The following is a 23,427-nucleotide window of genomic DNA, read 5'->3' as shown; positions in this document are numbered from 1 at the left end:
TTGGTTTGAACGACAGTACTTGCACCATCCTGAAATCAACAAAATCGAAACAATGAATGGTGAAAGACGGTAAATAAACTATGTAAGGTAGAGTGAAGTTTGTTTTACCTTGTCACCTTCAACCCCAGGGCTGAAGTTGTCACTCTCACTTTAGGCCACTGCTATCTTTGCCATTTCTTCAGGTGTAGGCTCTTGGATAGTAAGTGTAGAAGGACTTTTATTCAGGAGTTTTGCTGGAGGCTGGCTCAAAGTGCCGGTGACCTTCGGTTGCTGCTTCCTCTTCCTGGAAGTTAGGTCGAGAACCAACGACAAATCCTCTTCGTCAGATTCTATTATGACGGGGGTTTCTGCAGGTTTTTGGATTTTGATGGGGCTTAGAGGAGGTTTTGAACAACCTGAGTTAAGAAATGGAATGTCAGCATCATTAAACATAAAAAAAAGTAAAAGAAATGAGAAGATAGAAGTATACCTTTGTAAGCTTGTTACCTCCCTCAGTCTTCGATTCGACTGGTCTTTTGATGGTGGGTTTCTTAGGTGGAACCCTGATGGCTAAATGAAAATAACATAAAGCAGTTAGTGTTAGCTAAGAGTAAATAGCCTGAAAGAGGGATGTGCTTCGAGGAAAACCTCCCGTGTCACACCTTAATATATGTCTGATTTGATGCGGACATCTTCGATCCCTATATGAAGATGCCCTTTGAAACTGTCTAGAGTATGCTTAGTCGCAACCACCCGCTGAGCTTTTTTCTGGGACTATTGTCGAAGTATTTTAATGGAGTCTCAACAAATAAACCAATTTGGAAATGGAGGGGCAAAGGCCACTCCAAAGTCAGCATTAGGCAGTGGAGGAAATTTTGGGGAAAACAGTTCGAAAGCCATTTCATAGCATTTCTCATGAGGAACGTACGAAGGAATCTTTAGACTTTCCATTTTCTTTGAATTTTTTTTTTGAGCGTGACAGCTTTTTCGCGGATGGTTCGACTAAGATCATCAGGCCTATAGGCAGTTTCAAAGTAGTTTGGGAAAGTTTGGACTTCTTTGATAAGCGTGTAAGTATCTTTTCTGGTCTTTTCCTGCACAAGAAGAAAAGCTTTGTCAAAGAGTTGGATAAAGGAAGAGATATCATATAACTCTTCAATGTAGTATTTAGTCCACCATCTCCCAAACTCTCGAGTGCAGAGGAAGTTAGGCTCGAAGTTAAAAGGAGTAAGTTGGGTTCTGCCAGTGCATCTAGCTATCAGCTTGAGGGCAGTGGCTTCATTATGGACTTCATTGTAGAGAAGGAGGCTACCCTTTTTATCATACATGCACTTTGGGATAACCTGAATTAACCCAAATGTCGGGCGACGAGGATGGGTTGATAGGTGATCAAAGTAACCTGAACCTTTGAAGGATTAAATCGAATGGTTAGGATCCTAGGGGTCAAGAAGGCTTCCCAAATCAGTAAAGATTTTGTCTCTTGTTTCTTGGATGGAGATGGGAAGGTCCTGGTAAACCATTTTAGACCGTACTTCCTGAAAGCAAAGGGGTCCATGCTCGAAGTGAAAACATGGCGCTTGGTGAAAATCATTATGCAGCTTATGAAAGTTGGTTGCAGGGCTTGTCCTTCGTCACTGGGAGTCAACTGAGTCAGTCTAATGCCTTCGACCATTATGTTTTTTACCTCCTCAGCTTTTTCGTCAACGAGGCCTTTGTTCGATAGACTAGCCTCGAAGGTGGCATTGAGCCAGAGTTGCAATAGCCAAAAAGAGCCAGAAAGGAGAAGATTCCCTTTTTCGCCCAAATTCTTCAATTGAGCGACTCCATCGATCAATGACTCATAGGCACTGACCAATATCATTTCGCTTAGACAAATATCATGTCCAAGATGTAGTTGATTTTCCAAGGTAAGATATTTCTTGGCAACTTGCAAAGACTTAGAGCAGAAGATAGAGTGAGACAACCATAAAGCCAAGAAAGCTATGTGCTCCACGTCGGATATGGTGTCAGTATGCTTGTCATGATAGTGGGCTATGTGAGTCGAATATGCTGCTCAGGATGTCGAAAGGCTATGGTGTCCGCAGTGTCGATTTCAAGATCATAAGTATGTCCAGTAGATTTTAGCCCCATGATAGTGGCCAAGTCGAAGAGGGTTGGTGTGTCCATACCACAAGGAAAGTGGAAAGTATAGTGTGTATTATCCTAAAAGTACAATGAAGAAATCAACATAGAGGTGCTATACTCCAACTCTATCTTCGACAACATGATTAGGTCATAAATGCCCGTGTCTTTCTAGTTCTGAGATTTAGCTTTCTCTACTTTCTTTAACCAGCCTAAATAATCAGTGGGGTCTTTAAATATGGGGGTAGCACGGAAAACTCTGAATCCATTATTCATAAACCTTAAATCTTTGGTCTCACTATCCTTAGGGTTTTCAGTGGTGGTTATTCCAGTCATAGGGTTCTTTTCTTACCCTATAGGCTTGCATTTGTGATAAGTGGGGAAATACTCTCTAAGCTTACTAGAATCAATGTCTAAATCAGTTAGAGGTCCAGATAATGCATGATTCTTTCCAGAAACAGAAACGGGAATAAGTACCTGAGAAGCATAGATTTTGCATTGTTCCTCCGTTTTGGGCTCTGGTATGTATTGATGATTTCCTACTGTTAGTGGAGCAGATAATATAGTGAAATGAGGAAGCTATGAGATCTTCTTGGGAGCTTTTGTTTTGGTAGCTGTGGTGTTGATGGCTACGCTAACTTCTTTAGGAGCTTTGCTTCAAGTTTCCATTTCTGTTGGAGATTGAAAGAGAGAAATCTGGGTTTTTTGGTTGAAGATTGTTTGAAGAGAAAAAGCTAGAGCGTTTGGGAGTTTAGAAAGCGTAAAGTGTGAAATGGGTAAGTTTGTGGGTTTTATAGGGGTGCTTGGAAGAGAAAACGTTTCAAATCAGCATTAATGGTTGACAAGTTAGTGGGACATGTGTCTTCCTTGGGCAGTGTGATAGAGATGTTAATTAATGTCTGGACCCATGATTTCCTAGAGTCTAGGAAACGTGATGAGTGAAAAGATTCGGTTGTGGGCTGAAGAGACGTGGTTAGGGAAAATGTAATGATGACTCTGACGTCACTAGACAGTTGGAGAAACTGAAAAGTTATGCAACATTGGAACACTTGGCACAATGTCAGAGTTGTTAAGGCGTCAAAGCGTGGTCTCAAAAAATGTCTTTTTCTCTCATATGTCGAAAATAACATTTTTGGGGGGCAATTTATTAGGTCATAATTTCGACGCTCACTAAAGAATTATCAAAAGGGAAATCTTGTGTAGAGATGTTTCGACCAGTAGGAGATGTTCGACCAGGTAAAGGTGTTTCGACTGGATAAGGGTAATAAGAGTCAGCGTGTAGTTGGGACTTCATAAATACTTCTTAAAAAGGTAGAGGACGGTTTTCGATTGAAGATTCAAAATTCAAATAAAGGAGGGAATTTTGCTCTTATCTGTAACTCTTGAAGGTACACATGGGGCATAATGGATGGGTACATCCATGCAAGGTACCATGTGTCTCGACGTGATTGAAAGGTCATTAGAAACAGTTATTTTGATTATGTATAAATAAAGGGTCTTAGTGTTAGGATCAAGTGTGTGTATCAAATTGTGCACAGAGTCTGTAATTTACCAAGTACCCGTGTGAAGATGAACCGTAAATTAAAGAATGTATGTTTGTTTACACCATTGTAGGTATTTTAAAAAAATACAATTCATCTTTATTTTTCTTCCAGAAATACATTTCTTTACTTCTTTATTTCAAACAGTCTCCTTTTACTTCGTTATTTCAAACAACCTTAATATTTATTTGTTTCGAACAGTTACTGTTGCCACTTGGTTATCATCATAGTCTTTTACAAATTTTCTCCTTAATTCATATTAGCTTTTTACCGTAAGTTTTAATCCCTAGTATCACTAATACTATCGAAGTGTTCATGATTACTAAAATTCATTTTAAAAACAATTAGCACATTTCCTAGGATCAATCTGATCGATCTTGTGAGTAGCCAAATTTAGAAAATTGGAAGATCAGCGGTTGCTTACTAATTTTCAAGGTAAACAACTACATATCTTTTGTTATGCACCATAACAGTGGCGTTATCCTTGGGAATCTCGTCTTTGGGTTCTCGCTTACACACCAGATTTCTTTAATCCTTCTTGTTGCATAATCACAACCGCTATATTAACCTATTTGATAGTATATAAATTTTACAACTATAAGGAATGGTAGCCTAAAAATCGGCCTAAACCATAATTCATCTCAACACCATTCCTTCACATGATGTCTATTCATCATTCCCGACACTTCAAAACATTGATTCAACAGTCCTCACCCCCATGTTTGAAATCCACTTCCTTCTCCAAAAATAGGTATCCCCGTTCTTGTGACTTCTTTAACGGCATCCTCTCACAAGATCTCGATCCCTAAACCAGATGACATGGGACATTTATGGTATTTTCTTTATCACAACCGCTTCAACAATAATTTCTAGGTTACACTTTAAAGAACCTCCACCTCCTCCGCAATTGTAATTGTCAGGGTCAAATATGTCTTAGAAACTCCAACGACTCTAGGATGCACTCAGGATGCAAGGTGCACGAACTTGTTATGATTATCTATAAAAGTAGACTGCAAATCAACTATGGGCACCACAATATGGTTATCCCGAACATTGGGTGGGACATAAGGCTTGAAGTTAACAATGATATATGAGAACATAATTCCCCACCACAACAGCCAACCAAGCACTAAGGGAATCCAATGCAGATAAATTCATTGGAAAAAAGATACATATGAGCTAATAAATCAACATCTTGGTCTTTTTCATTACATACTTTTATCAATCTATGTAAAATCTTACTATGTAATCCTTTAAATCAGAGAAAATAAATGAATTATTAACCGGAATTCTTTCCTTTATCATTATGCAGAAAAACTGGTTCGCCATCGATCATCATAGAGCTTAAGCTAAAGGTGGCAAATGGGTGAATTCATTAACATCATGAGTGTATGACTTAAGAAGTCGACACCCAATGACGAGAGTACTGGACAAGTGACTTCAAGCACAAGAGATGGGTGAATTGTGGTATTCAAAAAATTTGCGATTAATTTAGGTTTTGTTACTTTGAAAGTAAATTGTGTTAGTATTCTATGAGATCAGAGAAAAATGAACAGCGGGAAGATAAAAACAGTAAAGTAAATTACAAAAAATGAGAGATAAGGGTTTAGAGAGATGACACTAGTGATTTGTCCAAATTCAACTGAACATTGGCCTACTCCTGTCCTCAAGATGTATTCTTGAGATTTTAACTATAACTTTGATCTTTTATAGGTTATGACCATGAACCTTGATACAAGCTAATCTTCATATTTTACAAAGGTTTATCCCCAACCAAAATCAAAACTTTTACCCAAGCTAAGCTAACGAATCGACTAAAGATTTTACAGGCTAATCTCAAGAATCAAACAAAGCGTTTTTTTGAAAAAGTTCAAAAACCCAAACATAAATTTTAAGACTGGTTTATCTCAGGAATCAAACTCGATTTCTTCAAGAATATCATACTCTTTAGAATTATAACAACAACACAACAACAATACAGTTTCTTCCTCACAAGTAACATTTCACTCAAAGACACTAAGGCAATTTAAGTGAGATATAAATTCTTTTTAGAGAGAGAGAGAGAGATAAGTTCCAAATAAAATATAGAACTTCAAAGATTTGGTGTGAAATGGGGAGGATAAGAACCTCCCTTATATAGGGGTTGGAAAGCTAAAAAAAGAAAACGATCCCTGGAAAATTTTAATGACCTAATAGGTTGAATTAGAAAAATAATCAATTATTCTGAACCATTTGGAAAGTTTAGATAGAGTTTTGTTACCAACCATTAATACATTATCACATTAGATTATACAATTTATTAGGCTTCTTCCAATCCACTAGCTTAAGGGTCTAATCGATTGGGTAGTTCAAAAAATTCTTCAAAATGAAGTTGATAGTGTCTTAATTAGTTGGCTTGAGCTTAAAAGAAATTTAAAGATATTTGATGGTTAAAAAGATGTTTAACATATGTTTTAAGTATGTGTGTAAGTTGCTTTAGTATCTTAGAAGTTACTCACAGACTTTCACAAAACGATGACGTCAAATCAATACATATATTATAATTTTTGCATCTCTGCATATCATAGCATGCATATCATGCCACATAATGCCTAGAATGTCAGTCAAAATAATAATTCAAATCTACAGAGAGACCAGTCAAATCAATTTTCAAATGTGTGTCAAATTAGAGGGCGAAAAATATCTAAATCGAGGTTGCAGACCTCAGTTTTATTAGTCTATGTTTCGCGTAGTTTAACCTGTTGTGTTTGTTTTATTTTTCGGCTACATTTTCGGTCATATTTTGATCCACGTGACCCTTTTAACCGAGCATTTTCGACTTCGAAATCTAACAAAAACCTGTATGTTTTTAGGAAGTTTATTTTGCGTTGGTCATTTTAGTGCATTCAGTTTAATTTTTTGTGCACTTTTGCACCCGATTTTTACTCATTTTAGTCATTTTATTTTTATTCTTTTGTCAAAATATTCATAAGAATTAAATAGAATTTTTAATATCTTCATTTTATTTTTATTGTATTTATTTAAGAATGTGTGAATTTTAGTCGTTTTAATTGATTTAATCTAATTTAAACTAATTAAAGTTTTTAGAAGGGGCAACTTTGGCATTTTAAGTTATCTTCTCTTCTTTGATTTAATCTAGATCATCGATTCAAATTAATTGAATGCCCATATTATTTATCCATGTGCCTTTTTATCATTCAATCATAAAATAGAGTTAAATAAATAGATTAATGGAGAAAATCATAAAATAAAATATCTCTCCCTACATCACGGACATGCCACGCTTCCTTAGTTAGTTAGAGAGTTTTTGTCATAATTCCCCCTTTCATTGGATGATTAAATAAAAGTAAAAGACTTCGTCAATCACAAGGAGCCATGTGTCCCTAATGATAAGAGGAATATTTGGTTTTTGCTATGATAACATTGCCAAAGGGAGCCCAACTAAAGGAAAAAGTCATTTTTTCTCCCACACGCGGAGGGATTCTTTCTTCGATTCTCAGATCTCTTTTCATAAAGACTTTTTCTCTGCATTTTTCTTCTTTTCTTCTTCAAGCGCTTTCCACAACCCCACATCCCTTTTCTCTCCCATTCCACCATAACCATCTCCGTCCGTTTCTTCTTCGATCCGTTAACACACTCACTGCCCTTCATAAAAAAAACCCAACTCCACACCATCGAAATCATCGACAACCCTCTCAACGCTCAAAGAAACCACCTCTCACTCAACTGAATCTCATCCCTTCGCCCCATCAAAACTCAACAGAACTGACGAAACAACCAAACAACTCTTCCACCATTACCAGCCACACTGCCGTTTGAAAATCATGAACAAGAATAGAGAGGAAAGTTTGAGTTTTTTTGGAAAGCTTGAAGAATTTTTTATTATGTACATTGTTCGTCTGTAATTTTCAATTGTAATCTTTGTTCAACTTTTTGCACTTAACGTTGATTGTAATTTCTTTCTTAATCACTTTTTGAGTTGCATCAATTTGAAGAAGTTGTTGCGATGAAGATAAGGCCCTTCTGTTTCATCACTCGACATCCAACTCCCTTGTCAGCTCTCTGGTACACAGTTCCGTCAATTACAACGACGATAACTAAAAAGCAACTGATCTAATTTTCCATCGACTCAGTAACGATATGAGTTTCTTTGGTGTTCGTGTTTTTTATGGTGATTTGATTTGAGTTTTATTTATGTTTAAGTGTTGGAATTGTGTGTTGAATTTGGAAATTGGCTTAAACTTTGTTGAGTTTGATTTTGATTTCTTGTTTGAAGTTCATGTGTGTTCATGGTGAATTTATGAGAGGAAGCACAATTTTCTGATCCAGGGGAAGATGAATTCTTCTCATTTTTTAATTTTAATTTATAAAATCAAACTTGTTTTTTTTTATTATTTGTTTATTTTATTTTTATTATATATTATTGTTAGGAAAATGAGCTTAGATTTAGGTATTGTGCTTCTCTCATGTACATTAGGCCCACTTTCTATTTATTTTGTACACTCTTGTTTTACTATTTGTACATCCATATGTTGTATTAGCTTTATGAATGTGTAAATATAATGTGTGGTTGCTACTATTTGTTTACTTTTGTTTGCGTTGCTTGATTGGCTTTTTAATTTATGGATCTGATATTTTCATGTTGTTATGCCATCGGATTTTTATCAATATATTAATTGTATTTTGCCGCGTTATGACTTTTTCATACCACGTCTCATTTGTTGTCGATATGCATAAACTAACTTTCATCACATTATTTAGAATTTTGCAGGCATTTCTTGACTTTTTGCTTATTTTGAATTTCGATTATGAGGTTTACTAAACCACGGTTTGATACCGTTTTCGTTGCCATTATGAGTTCATTCCTTTCCATTTTGCAATGATATGTTTCACGTTAGCATTTCTTTCGATTCATCATAACAAACAATGATCCAACGTTGTTGTGTTTATATCGAATTTTAAGTCTATTTCCATTTTCCTTGCATGCGCTTGCGTTATGTGACATTGATTCACATCCACGCATCATGATCTTGATCCATGCACGTTTCGTTTTTGTTTTTACTTCTTTCGATTTAATTAATATGAATGTGTGTTATGCATATGACGTGTGTGTTGCTATCTCCTATTTTTTTGCTTACTCTTGGGCCTTCTTACAATGAGACTCTTTTTGTGCACAGACACCCACTTGCTTGCGTTTGTTTAATTAGGTTTTACTTTAATTGTTTCATTCTTTCATGTTCCCATTAGACAAACATGCCCCCACTCCCATGACGTGTAATAAATTTATTGCTTTATTTTTTATTTCTTTGTTAAGGTAGTTTCTAACACAATAATGAAATCAACTAATTTTTTTTTTAAAAAAAGAACAAAAATAAAAACTCGATCCAACATCGAGTACTTTTCTTAAAGACCAAACCATTCAACCATTTCAAACCCTTCTTTTCGATCCATTTCTAGCATTCCCAATTTCTCAAACTTTTCATCTTAAACCATTTTCAACTCTCATACTATTTGGCCAATCCTTTTCACAATCGCTAATCAAATGCTTGATCCAACGTCAAGCCATTTTCACAATGAAAATAAAAAAATACGTAATTATTATTAAACACTTCTCAATAAATATGGAAACGGAACATGGTGGATACGACGAGCTCTTGAGACTAAGATTCGAGACAAATATCTTGCCCATCCTAGCTCTTGTCATCCTTCAAAATTATCAATGCGACTTCTTCAAAACCTTTTTCTCAAACAAATTTCAAAACACACCTAAAAATATCAAACCTTTTGCAAATAAGATGAAAACGGAATATGGTGGATACCACGAGCTCTTGAGGCTAGGATTCGAGATGGATATCTCGCCCATTCAAGTTCTTGCCATTACTCAAAACACATTCAAACTATTCAAACTCTTTTCTCGCTGACTTGCAATTGATCCTCTAACCTTTTTCTCAAATGAAAGGTACATTGTCTCAAGACGATGCAAAAACAATGTTTTATCCACTTTAACGTGTGAGTAAGATTGTGACATTGCACAAGAATGTTAATTTGTTAACCCAGTTCTGTGCAACTTCACCTACATCTCGGGGCATCCAAGCCAGGAAGAAAATCCATTATAATAGTATTGGTTTGATGTTCTAAACAACCTCTAGTTTTACAAACTTCTGACCTAATCACTACCTGTAGAATTTCTATCTAAGAGTCTCCTAGATATGAGACCCGTCTCACTTTCCTTCAATCACACAACAATGATAACAACTGAAAAACAATCAAAGAACAGAAGACACATTTCCAATGAAACAAAATCCACTCTTTCTTAAAAGCTCATGAGTGATTTATAATTACAACTTAATAAAATAAGTCCAATTCAAGTATCTGAAACAGGGCTCGCTATGATGTTGTACCAACAAGTCACGACATCTTGCCCAACATCTTTGTTTTCCCAAAATGCAGCCAATCATAATACACCAGACCTAACAATATGTTCCTTTGGAAAATTTTGGCTTAAACAACCTTTGCATCATATAGCTGGAGAAGAGATAAAAAAACGACAGTAGAAAACACAATCACAAAAAAACACACACTAACTTGGTATACCACCAAGATAAAATAGAGGCACACGCAACAGAAATATAGAGACCCAGCCTAAAAAAACACAAAGACAGGATTCTTTGAAACAAAATGTCAGGACATTCTGCATGACACCATACTCCCCTTGAATGGAATGATCAAATATTACTCCCCCTATCACACAGAACCCATACTCCCCCTCAATGAAACAACCGGAACACTTCACACATAAGGCAAACAATACACAAATACATACATGCGCTACTCCCCCTTTTTAGCTAGAATATTGACAAACCGAGTATACATTTATCAAAACCAGAATCAACAACCAAAAAATGAGTTAGGGGTACAAAATAAAGCACATAAGGGTGGCAAAAAAATCCAGGGAAAAGCCTACAAATTCAATTAAACAATAGAAGGAACCCAATAATTTATATGTCAGCAGAGGCACTTGTGTCATCTTCATAGTTATCACCAACAACAACATACTCTTATTCTTTATCTCCTTATTGAACATCATAAGTCACATGATCATCAAGACCCTTTAGCGGGGTTTTCGTTACCTTTAGGTTTATTGACTAAACCAAAAGTCAACATACAATTCGAGTCACCACCGCACTTTTATTTGTCCAAAGGAAAGGCTAAAAAGAGAACAAAAGCCAAGTAAGAAGTTTTTCAAATCAAAAACTAATAAAAATGTCAGAGATTTAGGTAAGGGGGTTGGTTATGAAATGGGAAGGTTTTACGCACCCAAAACATCCTTAGTACTCTAAGGAAACCTCTTTTTGCAAATATGTGTTGTAGGTTGGTATTTGTGAAAAGATTTGTGCAAAAGATTGGAGGGATGAGAAGAGAATAGATTATATTTACAAATTTTGTTGTTTGAATGGATGAACCCATTGCCTACGTACCATCACAAAGGAGGATCAAAACCTCGTAGTTCGGGGTAAAAATTTCAAAGATTGGTGAATTGGTTTTAATCAAAAGCCATAAGGTCTTTTGTTTTCAAAGGGAGAAAACTCAACCTAAACCAACAATCCACCATGTGAGGAAGGCTTCAACATGCTAGTGAGGGGTTAACCCTATAATAAGCATGGAAGGCTTATAATCTAATCACTAAGGATGAGGTGAGATTTACATCAACCACTATGATAACTCAAACCTATGACTAATGTTTTTGAAAAGATTTTAACAAGTGTCCATTGGAACCACAAAAACAACTTGAAATGAGTTATATTTACAAGTTAAGTTTATTTATAAAATGGTGCCAAAGTTGGATTAAAGTTCATTTACAATGAGTATTTATGAAAAGGGTTTTGAAAAAATCAAAGGCTTAAGGACTAGGTTTCTAATTTGAAACAAAGTCAAAGTTTGGAAAATGATTTTTGGCTTGGTTAGAGTGGGGAGAAGAGAGAAGGGCTATTCCTAAAGCATACAAAGATAAGAGGGGAAAGATAACCCTTGGAGTTCCTTCTCTTGGAGTCATAGAGATGACTCAAGATGCTCATTTCCTTTGGATTTAGCATACAAAGAAGCAATCAATAATTTGAATTCAAGCTCCTAGGATCTCCATTTGGCTTGGCTCTTAACTTGGCTACTCATGACAATGGTCCTCTTTTCACAATCTTAAGATGAGGTTCCTATCACACAAAAGCACACATCAAAAAAGCTCACAACATAATAAAGGGAATGGACAAAGAATAAGTTTGAGGAGAAGTCCTTTGAGGTCAACTTGAATTTTAGCATTCCAAAGGCATGAGACCTAGTTGCTCTTCAACATATTTTGCATTCTAAAGGAATGAGGCCTAGTTGCTCTTCAACATGTTTTGCATTCTTAAGGCATGAGGCCTAGTTGCTCTTGAACTCCTTTAAACATGGGTAAATCCAAATTCTAAGTCCTTTCTTCTTTTGCATTTTTGGTTCACATCAAAACAAACACAAACAACGCAAAATAACAATATATTTATATACAATAATGGGCTCAAATGAGCAAAAGAAAAATGACATAAACATAAAATATAGGCTCAAGTGAGCAAAGATGAAAATCAAGATGAATAATGAGCAAGAAATAAATGACATTAAAAGTAAATGACAAGAATTTAAAAGCTCAAATTAAAGTTAGTAGTTAGTAGAGTTATGTTAGCTTGTCATAAGACAATGTAGCGTTATGTTAAGCAATCGTAAGTGGACTAATGTAGTAGTCACACCTATCTGAGGCTGGTCAATAAGAATATAGGCAAAAAACACAAGTTAGAGGTCATGACTAGTAAGCCAAGCTCCATAAACTTGCCATGCCAAACAAAAGGGGAAGGACCTCGTATTGACTTTTGATTATTTTCTTGACCAAGAAGTAACCTATCTTTGACATAAAATAACTCACTTGATCATGGATCAAGTTGAGTTTGGTTTGGATCAAAGAAGGTTAAACTCTTATTTGTTAAGACCAACCTCAAGACTTTAACTCATTCGCCATTGAGGGAAAGAGAGGGATGAAGATGAAAGGGAGGGGGTAAGAAGTCAACAACCAAGCCCAATTGATCAAGGGATAACTCATCCTTGATCAAATTCATTCATCTTTCTAGGTGATGATCCATAAGGATTTTCAAATCACAAGATCCAATGAATTTGATCAAAGTTGAATCAATTCAACCTTAATCAACACCAAACAGAAGAAGAATCAATATAACAAGTCAAGAAGTCAATGATATTTTTTTGGCATTTTTTGAATTAAAAGAAAATACAAATAAAAAATAAACAAACAAAGTTGAACCTAAAAATTCAATTCAAAACAACTTCAATGAGTCCAATTAAATTCTCATAGATTCAACATAGTCAAACAAACTTTGACTAATTTTCTCACAAATTTTTAAAGTTAGAAAGTAACTAAAATAAATTAAAAACAACCAAAAATAGCATAATATGAATTAAAATCTCAAATAATCTCAAAACAAACAAGAAATTGTTGAGACTATTTTTCATTGACTTATCATGATCAATAGATGCTATGAAAATATTTTTGTATTTTTTAAAAGTCAGAAAGTATTTTAAAATGAATTAAAATCAATAAAAACCAAGTATTTCATAAAAAATATTAAATGAATTCACAAAAATAATTAAAAATCATAATATGAAACTAGATTTTTCAAGAAATTTTTTGGAATTGGTCTCATATTTTTCTGACTTCAAATGAATTTTTAATGAATTTTTGAAAATGAAATGAATTAACAGAAAATAAAAAGAAAATGAAATAAGCGAAAAAGCCTGAGCCATTAGATCCACTTCATTTATTGACGTGGCACTAATGCATGCCCTGGATCTGAGGATACACGGTACACATAAGTCAACAATGCCACACAGAATTAAAAGAAGTAATTAAAACGGATGCACACGATTAGATCATGGAAAGGAGATCCAAGGGCCAGGGAGCAACACACGTGGTGGTGGCGGTGGAAACCACCGTCTTCTCCGACCAAACACACAAAGTCTGGCCAAAAGTTGCATAAAACAAATCTTAACAAAAATAAGAAACAAGGATATGGAAATGAAGCTCGTGTGAAGTAGATCATCACTGTACCAATGGATTTCTTTCAATCTTCCTATATTGAGAGAAAGATGAAGGAGAAAATCATGGTGTCCACACGGATTGTTCATGAAATGGCAAATTGAATGCATCAAAGTCTTGCCTCAAGTATGATGACTTTAGAGAACCACCAAAACACAAGAAAACTACATTGAATTAGGAGTTTCAAATCCAAAAAGTTTGAGCTGATACCTTCAAATTGATGAGTTTCTGGCCACGGATTCTCCAAGATCTTTGCTCCTTCTTGATCCCTGAGTGTATGGAAGATGATTGGCTAAGGAATCTAGCTTTAAAACTCAGCTAATGGTACTGAATTTCAAGCTCGAAAATCTGAAAAAATTATGAGTGATTCCTTTGGTGAGGGTTATGGTTTCAGTGCAACAACATATGGGATCACCAAAAGGTTGTGAAATGAAGCTCATGAGGTGTTTAGTTATAGCTGAAAGTATCAGATCATCACACTTTGCTCATGTGCATGGAAATTGAAATTTGAATGCATGAGCCTCTGTGGACGTGTGAAAGGCCCATGGATGACTGCAGAAACTTGCTGAGTTCACATAGAATGCATATGGACATGCACATTGGATGGTAAATGCTTGCAGTTCAAGTTTCAACATAAAATATCAAGAATGCACCTAAATGAAAATAAATTCGAAACTCACAAATGGTAGACCCCAAGGACTATTGTGAGTAATGGTTGGAAAGCTCTTGAAATAAGGAACAAAAGTCATGTTGGGAAAAAATCATTTGTCATGTGCAAATTGATCAAAAATGGCCTGGAAAGTCCAAGTGTAAAACATATTCAAATCACTTTGAAAAATTAACCCAAAAGTAAGCTTGATTAAACCCCTCTGTCCTCATGATACAAGCTTCAAATGAAAACATCTCCAACATCAAAGTTGTATATAATTTCAAGATTGTCAATCTATACTCAAAGGTTACATCATTTGGATTTCCCATGACAAAGTTATGAGCATTTAAAGTTGGGTACTTTTTCAAATTCAATGAATTAGGTCCAAGATAACCTATAATGTTTTGCATTATAACATGTATTTATTTTAGGATTATGAAATTGTGTCCAACATAACATTTGAAGTAGACATATCGAGCTTTCCAATGCCTTTGGTATCACCTCAAAATCATAAAAACTAAGGAAGTTATGCCCTTGGTAAGTTGACCTAAAATTTTGGTTTCAGTAAAAATGACCTATAATGTTTTGAAATGAATGATGACCTTCCAAGCTTAAAATGGATTTTGGATGAACATGAAATTTGTTCATATGGTCCTTAGGAAAATATTTTATTTTGGGGTCATCTTCATTTGACAAACACATCAAAAATTATATCTTATTGATCCTCAGCTTAGTCAGATGACTTGACTGGTCAACTTTCCAAATTCAAACTTCCAATCTTGATGAATAAATTAATGAGGGGCCTCAAATAGGCTCATATATGCATAAAATAACGAATGAAAGAACTTACCTTGATTAAATTTGATCAGAGGTTGAGATTGCTTCATGGGCAAGGCATAGTCAAAGCACAATGAAATTAGGGTTTCCTTGGGAAACAATATTCAAGCCCCTTGGGTTATCTTGATCAAATTGGAAAACTGAGATACTTGGGAGACATATATGATGATTAGGAACTTTGTGGACCATTTTCATTCTTTTTCTCATCTTCATCTAGCCATTTCATTGGGCTTAGGAGCCTCCTAGGAGCAATGTGGAGCACATGATCACTTGAGCTTCAAAACAAAAAGAGTTAGTGACATATTTTTGTGCTTTTGGTTAGTAATCAAATAAGAAATGCAATAACATACAATACAAGCATGCTTGGTGATCTCAAATCACTCAAACAAGTCCCAACCCTAGGGTTAAGGAGCCAAACATGCTATGATCCTTGAGGCAATGCACTTGTGCAATAATATGATGCCATGAGGGATCTTAGGGTCAAAATTAGGGTCTTACAGACCCTATGCATCCAAAGATTTTATCAGTCTTTTAAGTCTGATCTTATTTTCAATGTAGGTCTCATAGTAACATCCAATGCTTTGACTAATCTTTCAATTCAACAATCAAACCAACCTTGGAGGTTGAACTGGCAGACTCTTTTCTAGATGTCAAGATAATATTTGGGACACGAGTCCCTTTAAACAACCTGTAATGAAGAGAAAGAGGAGATTCCATCTTGCTAGCAGAATCAGAGCTATTCAGAATACCTGGATGTTGACTGATAGTAACTCCACATATAAGAGAAGGAAATGCAATGGGCATTTTCACAGCACATGTACCAACATGCTTCAAAGTTTGTTCAAAAACATAAGCTTCAAAATTAAAGTTGGTTTTTGTGCCAATAACATAGATGAACTTCCCCAATCTTGTGGAAATGGTTGATGTATGATTGGTGGGGACCCAGTTAGAAGCTTCAATCCTGTGAAGGATAGCATACTTCACACTTAATTTGTTGGCTAACAGCTTTTCCTTTCTAGGCCATTGTAGTACCTGTTTTGCAGTAATTTCTTTGCAAACCAAGTTGTCAGTCACCTCTATCTCAGCCTGTTCATCTTCACATCTTCCCATGTACCTATTAATCACATCAGGTGAAAATTGCACACATTTTCCTCTTACAAATACTTTCTGAAATCCTTGTTTTTCCTGTTGTCACAATCTGCAGGGATGTTTACAATAAACTCCTTAACGAGCACTTCATAGAATTTTCCAAAACCCGTGACACTTTTCATCAAACCGGCATGTTCAATGAGCTTCATAACTTTGTTGAATTCAAGTGCATCCTTTCCAAGTTCCCTCTCCAGATCTAGCCTTCTCTGGTAAATAAACTTCCATCTCTCAACATTTTCAACAGAATGGAATGAGATATTATCTAAAGGTACCTCAGGAACATTCACAAGTATCTTCTTCAGAACTGATTTCTTTAGAGGAGTGATGTCCTAACATCATGTTCAACATCAAAATCAGACTCACTTGAGGATACCCCATTCCTCTTCCTATTAGGAGTCACTTTTCTCCAGCTTTTGGTGGAACCTACACCAACATGCTTCTTGGCAGCCTTAGAGGGCACGCCTTTAGTCATTATAACCTTGCCTATTCTATTCTTCAGACTCTTGGCAATGCTAGGGGCCATATTCTTAGCAATGGTCTCTTCATCAGAGTCCAACTCATCAACATTAACAATGACATTGGATTTTTCTTTCCTTCCACCTAGGTTTTCCTTATCATCAGACACATCTTGCTTCTCCTTAGCATTCACAGACATAGTGTCATCAATAGACACAACTTTATTAGACTCAGTAGAGATGGAGTCACTATCACAACAATCACTAGATGTTTCTGGGGTGGTTTCAGCTGGGTGATTAGCATGGGCCAAGGATGTTGTAAAATCCAGCACATCAATAGTCCTAACTTCCTTCAAAACACCAGAAACTAACATACGAATAATTCCATCAATGGAATTTTTTCAGCATCATTCAAATTAGGCTTTACCTTTTCTGAAGCAGATAAACCAGATGGCTCCATTCTACTAACCAGTTTTAAACAGATAGACTCTTTAGCATAAACATTAGAAGATTTAATAGGTACAAGATAGAGGCTTATAATTGAATGTTATTTCTTTACAGACGGAGGTCTCATCCTTTTTTGAACAGAGACAGGACATGGAACCATTGATAAAAGAACTACATCAAGGACCACCTGTGAGGAGTCCATCGTTGGAGTAGAGGAAGCAACCTTAACTTTCATAGGGGAGGAAGCTGAGTGATCCTTTGCGATACTGATGGGTGTTAAAACAGATTATTTCGACATCTTGAAATTTGTTTGGAGAATAGTTTTGAGATGGCAAGAAGAAAGTACAAAGATGAGGATTTTTATAAGAATGGCGTGAACAGAATCGCCAATGTAGATGGTAATTAGTCGGTAGCGAGTAGGTAGGCAAATAATTAAGGATGGAAATGATTTTCTTGGAGAAGTGTGCACCACTGATTGGACGAAAAAGAATGTTTTTATTGCATGCTTTAAAACCATTAATTTCTATAATTCCTCAAAAATGAAAATTCTCAGTTCACCCCTTAGTTTTTCAAATTGATTCGTGTCCAATGCCTTAGTGAAAATATCATCCAGTTGCTTCTCAGTGGCCACATGCTCAAGGGTGAAAACCTTGTCTTCAACAAGATCCCAAATAAAATGATGACGAATATCAATATGTTTTGTCCTGCTATGTTAAATGGAATTCTTGGATATATTGATTGCACTCAGATTGTCACAATATAATGTCATGACATCCTGCTTGACATTATACTCATTTAGCTTTTGTTTCATCCAAATCAATTGAGAGCAACTGCTTCCTGGTGCAATATACTCAGCTTCAGTAGTAGACAGAGACACACAATTTTTCTTCTTGCTGAACCAAGATATAAGATTATTTACCAAAAAAAAGCATCCTTCAGAAAGCATTTTTTCTCTCATCAACCTTAATTCAGAATTCATTAGTCATGGCCTTCTTCACATTTTTAGGTTCAAACTTTGAGATAAAACAAGCATTGGATATCACATCTCTAGATCTATTGGTGATCCCCTCATTAATATTTCCAATAATGAGTTCCTTTGGATGAACTTTCTGCTTTATGATAGAGGGACCTTTGTTGGATTGAGGGTTATGTGATTCAGTCCTTGCTGGCTCAATGTTGGACTCAATGTCTTCCACATTTTCTGAAGCATCAGTTTACTGAGATAATCTTCTAACATCTTCATTGACATGAGTCCCTTTTACAATAATTGAATCATCAACTACAACATTAATGGATTCCATCATGCCCTTGGTTCTGGAGTTAAATACCATGTGTCGCTCCCCAGGATTTCCCGAATCCAGGTACAAACGCGAAGAAGAGTGGCGAGAAACAAAAAGGGTAGAGTCGCCAGCTATGTACTTTTATCCCAAGAGGAGGGAAAGGTAGTACTGCATAACCTAGGGGGAACGGATAAAACGAAGTCTCGAACCAAAGAAACTGAGTAAGGCGGCCGGTTACGTGAAGGGAAGGTTATCGCACCCCTTCACGTCTGTGGTACTCCACAGGATCCACGATTGCTATCTATGTCTAAAGGTGTAAGAGTCCTACATGCGATGCGAACGAGAGAAAATCAAAGTAGGGAAAATAAAGAGTTATTGCTCGCACAGGCCCTACCCTGCTGCATACGTATCTCAAGAAGGATTGAGAATCAGAGCACCGTAGCTCGGCTAACCTGTTTCTGTTTGTTTTGTGTTTTTTTAGGTGAGCAACGTTACTACGCAATCTACCGGATGCTCGACCTTTGGAGACTTACTCACCTGTAGTAGAAGGAGTCAACGTGTCCTTAAGATAAGATAAAGTTTGTTTGTGTTTTAGGAGTGCTCACGCAAGAAAGGAAGTCCTAGACGAAGGAACCGTGCTACCTTAATTGACATGCAAACGAGAGACTATACGGAGTCTAGCAAACCTATGGGGATACAATCACACCACACAAAAACATATACATGAAGTAAACACACCAACAAGGGGGCTTAAACATCCAAGGGTGAGGCTTTAGTCAAGAGGGGTCATATCAACCTCGACAAACAAGCCAAAACTGTAGGGGTGTGCTGAAGCTCTTAACCACTAACATTGAGAGTTAGGGTGAAGCTGATGAAAGATGGGAATGAGGATTAGACCTCATGCTCTTAACCTTGGCCTGGGTGAGCTTGAATCAAAGAAGGTGTGGGGATCCAGAATGAGGGACCCTACTCCACTAGACTGACTCTATATACAAAGATCTTGGGTTAGGTTCAAGAGCATCAGCACGTAGTGCGAGCATAATGAACGACTCACTGACTAACAGGGGATTGACTGCAAATCCCTTCTATCTATCAATTGCCTCTTCACTTAGGAGGACTTAACAAGTAACATGCCTCGACAAGGAGGTCTTTAGCACAAATGTAAACAATCACAATCATGGCCTCTTAAGGAGGACTTCAGCTAAATTCCTGCCAAAAAGGTGGCAGGACTTCCAGACTACATGGAGTTAGAGGGGTTACATAGGTGGTATATCAACCACAAACCAAAGCAAAGCTCAAGCAAGAGCTAAAAGCGACTAATGTACCTGTACAAAAGCCAAACAGTTAATATTTACATTCAGAAAACCAAATAAACAACAGAGGAATCATCCAACAATTATACACAAGGTAAGTCTCAAATGCAATCACTCAAGTGAGTTCATCACATAAAGGGACCTACAACACAACAAAGGTTAGTAAACAAAGAAAATGGCATCTCAAATGATGAGGCCACACCAATCATTAGTGCTAAATACCTGAAACACAAAACACAATTGGTGAGTACAAACCACTAGCACAAAGACTAGGGTCAAAGGCAAGGTAAATGACCAAAATAGAAGTCAATATTTCATGTGAAGCACATTTAATCAATCAAGAAGAAGGCATCAAAAGGACCAAAGCCAAATCATTAAGCAAAGCTATCCTGTAATCAAGATAAGGCAAAGGCAAACAATGTGATCATATTTGGACATCAAACATAGAAAATCCACATTAAAACAGAAATGAATCCAATGATCATGAAAATGTTTATGTGCACTTAATATGTTATGAACAAGCATCATACCAAAAATTAAGTCCAGAAGACAACAAATGGCATATGAATGAAAATGCACAAGTATAAGGTCAAGAATGTGACACGAAATGTTACAACATATGTCCATGTGTCTAAAACAGTGGTATTAAATGGTAAAAAGGCCAAACAAAAGCCAAAAGATCATGTTACATGTTATGAATGAGCATGTCAAATTTCAAGGCAATTGAACAAACCATGATCATTTCACAATCAAATGAATACAACATATCATTATGGTATCATATTCAAACAATCAAGCACATTTAAAAATACAGCAAGGCAAAAATCAGGAAATTAACATCACAAAATAATAGACATTCAAACAAGAAAATGAAAAAAAGTTTGAATTAATTTGGACACATATGCTATTTTTTATGATTTTTTCAAGTTGAAGAAAATAAATGGAAATAATGTGAATCATATGGAAAATGGAATGTGAATTGGAATTGGCAAAAATGCAAAAGCCAGGAGTTGAACTCAGGTTCATGCAGTCAAAGGCGCTCAGTAAAACAAATAAAACAAATTGAATAAAATGGAAACAAGCAATGCCAGGTTCGAACCGTGGTTCTCAAGGTTATAGGCGCGACAAGCATCAAACGCTGCGTTTGCCACAAGTGTGAAATTACAAGAGGAAAATAAAAAAGGCCTGGCGAGGATTCGAACCGAGGATAAGAAGCTTGCAAGCGCGCTTGAACTAAAACCCTAGGTCACGAACCAGACGGCCGGAATAGTGATTCCGGTCGTCTTCTCCGGCCAACTCACGGCGGAGATGATGAACAAAATTTCCAGAAATTGCTAAAAAGCACACCATTTGAAAGCTCACCTAACGTACATTCCAAATCCATGCCTAATTCACTCTAAATCATCATATATCTCATGGATCGAGCAAGAACAAATTGAACAACAAAAATTCAAATCAACATAACATGCTTGTTTCTCAACCAAATCAAGATCTACTTACATCGGAATTCTCAGCATCAAAAACTCTACAAGATCATGGCAATAAAATGAAGAATAATGAGATTCGAATTCCAACCTTTTTGGAGAGCAGTGAGTTGAAATCGTGTGTTCAAGGCCTTAAATCTTCCAAATCTTCTCCTCCAACCTTGATATGAAGTTTGATGCAAGAAATATCAGCTGAATCCACTTGAATGAAGCTTAATTTTCAAGATCCATCTTCATGAGTTTGTACACGATCTGCTTGATTCTTGGCCAAATTCTGCAAACCAAACCTTGATTCTTCATCCATGAATCATGCTGAACACGATTATGCAATAATATTGATGAGTTATGTGAAGAAAATTCAAGTTTCAATTGAGAGAATTTTTGGAGGGAAATCAAATTTCTAGATCTAGAATGTGTGTCCTTTTTGCAAAAACAGTTAGGATTATGCTTTTATATCACATGCTAATGATGTTGTAATCATGATTAAGCAATGGCTAATGAAAAATTAATGAGAAATGAGGTGTATGACCAAAAATGCAAATGTGAGGTGGCATGAGCAATGTGCACGTGAACATTGCCATACAAGGTGCATTTTCACTTAAAAACATCCAATGAACATGATGGAATTGGAATTAGGCTCATGTGATCAACCAAATTTGAATTATGCATTTTCCCTCCAAAATGTACATGCATGGACACTTGATCATGTAAGCTTCTTTCATGCAAGGCAATGGATGATTTGAAAAATATTGGTCATGACAGCTTCGAGGACGCACTTTCTGATCAAAGGCCTTCTTCATCCTTCTCTGATACAGTTGCCCATGGCACACGACTGCCAATCGCTTTTCCTCAATAAGGCTCAACTCATTGAACCTTGTCCGAATCCATTCAGCTTCATCTAACTTGACATCCAACAGGACTCTTAGAGAAGGAATCTCCACTTCAACAGGTAGGACTGCTTCCATACCATACACAAGGGAGTAAGGGGTTGCCCCGGTCGACGTACGTACTGAGGTACGATACCCATGCAAAGCGAAAGGCAACATCTCATGCCAATCTTTGTACTTTACGACCATCTTCTGCACAATCTTTTTAATGTTCTTGTTTGCCGCCTCTACATCACCATTCATCTTTGGTCTGTAAGGAGAAGAATTGTGGTGTTCGATCTTGAAATCTTTGCAAAGCTCTTTCATCATCTTGTTATTGAGATTCGAACCATTATCAGTGATGATTCTCTCAGGAACCCCATATCTGCAAATAATCTCCTTCTTAATGAATCGAGCAACCACTTGCTTGGTAACATTGGCATAGGAAGCTGCTTCCACCCACTTGGTGAAGTAATCAATCGCGACCAGGATGAAGCGATGTCCATTAGAAGCAGTAGGTTCAATCTTCCCAATCATATTGATGCCCCACATCACGAATGGCCAAGGAGAATTCATAACATTCAGAGGGCTTGGTGGTACATGCACTTTATCTGCATAGATCTGACATTTATGACACTTCCGAGCATATTTGAAACAGTCCGACTCCATGGTTATCCAGTAATAACCGGCTCTTAACAACTTTTTGGACATTGCATGACCACCAGCATGGGTACCGAAAGACCCCTCGTGTACTTCTTGCACTAAGATGTCTGCTTCGTGTCTATCCACGCATCTACGCAGAACCATGTCAAAGTTCCTCTTGTACAACACATCATCCTGGTTCAAATAAAAGCTTCCAGCCAGCCTTCTCAATGTCTTCTTGTCATTCTTTGACGCGCCTTTAGGGTACTCCTGGCTTTTGAGGAAATTCTTAATATCATAGAACCACGGCTTCTCGTCAATAACAGACTCGGCTGCAAACACATACGCAGGCCTCTCGAGTCGATTCACAGCAACGTGTGGCACGTGATTATGCCAATGGACTCTAATCATGGAGGATAATATGGCTAAGGCGTCAGCCATTTGATTTTCATCTCGGGGTACATGATACAACTTTACTGTCTTGAAGAAAGTCAGGATCCTTCTGGTGTAGTCTCTATAAGGAATCAAATGCGGC

General features: G+C 36.6%; 1 protein-coding gene across 1 annotated transcript; it reads right to left on the bottom strand.

The window, feature by feature from the left end:
- Nucleotides 1-16,410: 16,410 nt before the first annotated feature.
- On the bottom strand, nt 16,411-17,320 carry LOC127103724 (uncharacterized). Its single transcript, XM_051040956.1, has 3 exons — nt 17,288-17,320; nt 16,779-17,210; nt 16,411-16,734 (listed from the first exon to the last, which is right to left on the bottom strand). The coding sequence occupies exons 1-3, from the start codon at nt 17,318-17,320 to the stop codon at nt 16,411-16,413; spliced, it is 789 nt and encodes a 262-aa protein (XP_050896913.1).
- Nucleotides 17,321-23,427: the final 6,107 nt, after the last annotated feature.

Source organism: Lathyrus oleraceus, chromosome 7 (assembly GCF_024323335.1).
Source record: "Lathyrus oleraceus cultivar Zhongwan6 chromosome 7, CAAS_Psat_ZW6_1.0, whole genome shotgun sequence".
Taxonomy (NCBI): domain Eukaryota; kingdom Viridiplantae; phylum Streptophyta; class Magnoliopsida; order Fabales; family Fabaceae; genus Lathyrus; species Lathyrus oleraceus.
This window is presented reverse-complemented; position numbering and strand designations above follow the sequence as displayed.

Coding starts and splice junctions, on each gene's coding strand:
- LOC127103724 (XM_051040956.1), bottom strand. CDS start 17,320: ATGGAGCCATCTGGTTTATCTGCTTCAGAAAAG. Junction 17,211..17,287: donor GTTTATCTGCTTCAGAAAAG/GTAAAGCCTAAT, acceptor GGTGTTTTGAAG/GAAGTTAGGACTATTGATGT. Junction 16,735..16,778: donor CTAATAGGAAGAGGAATGGG/GTATCCTCAAGT, acceptor ACATGATGTTAG/GACATCACTCCTCTAAAGAA.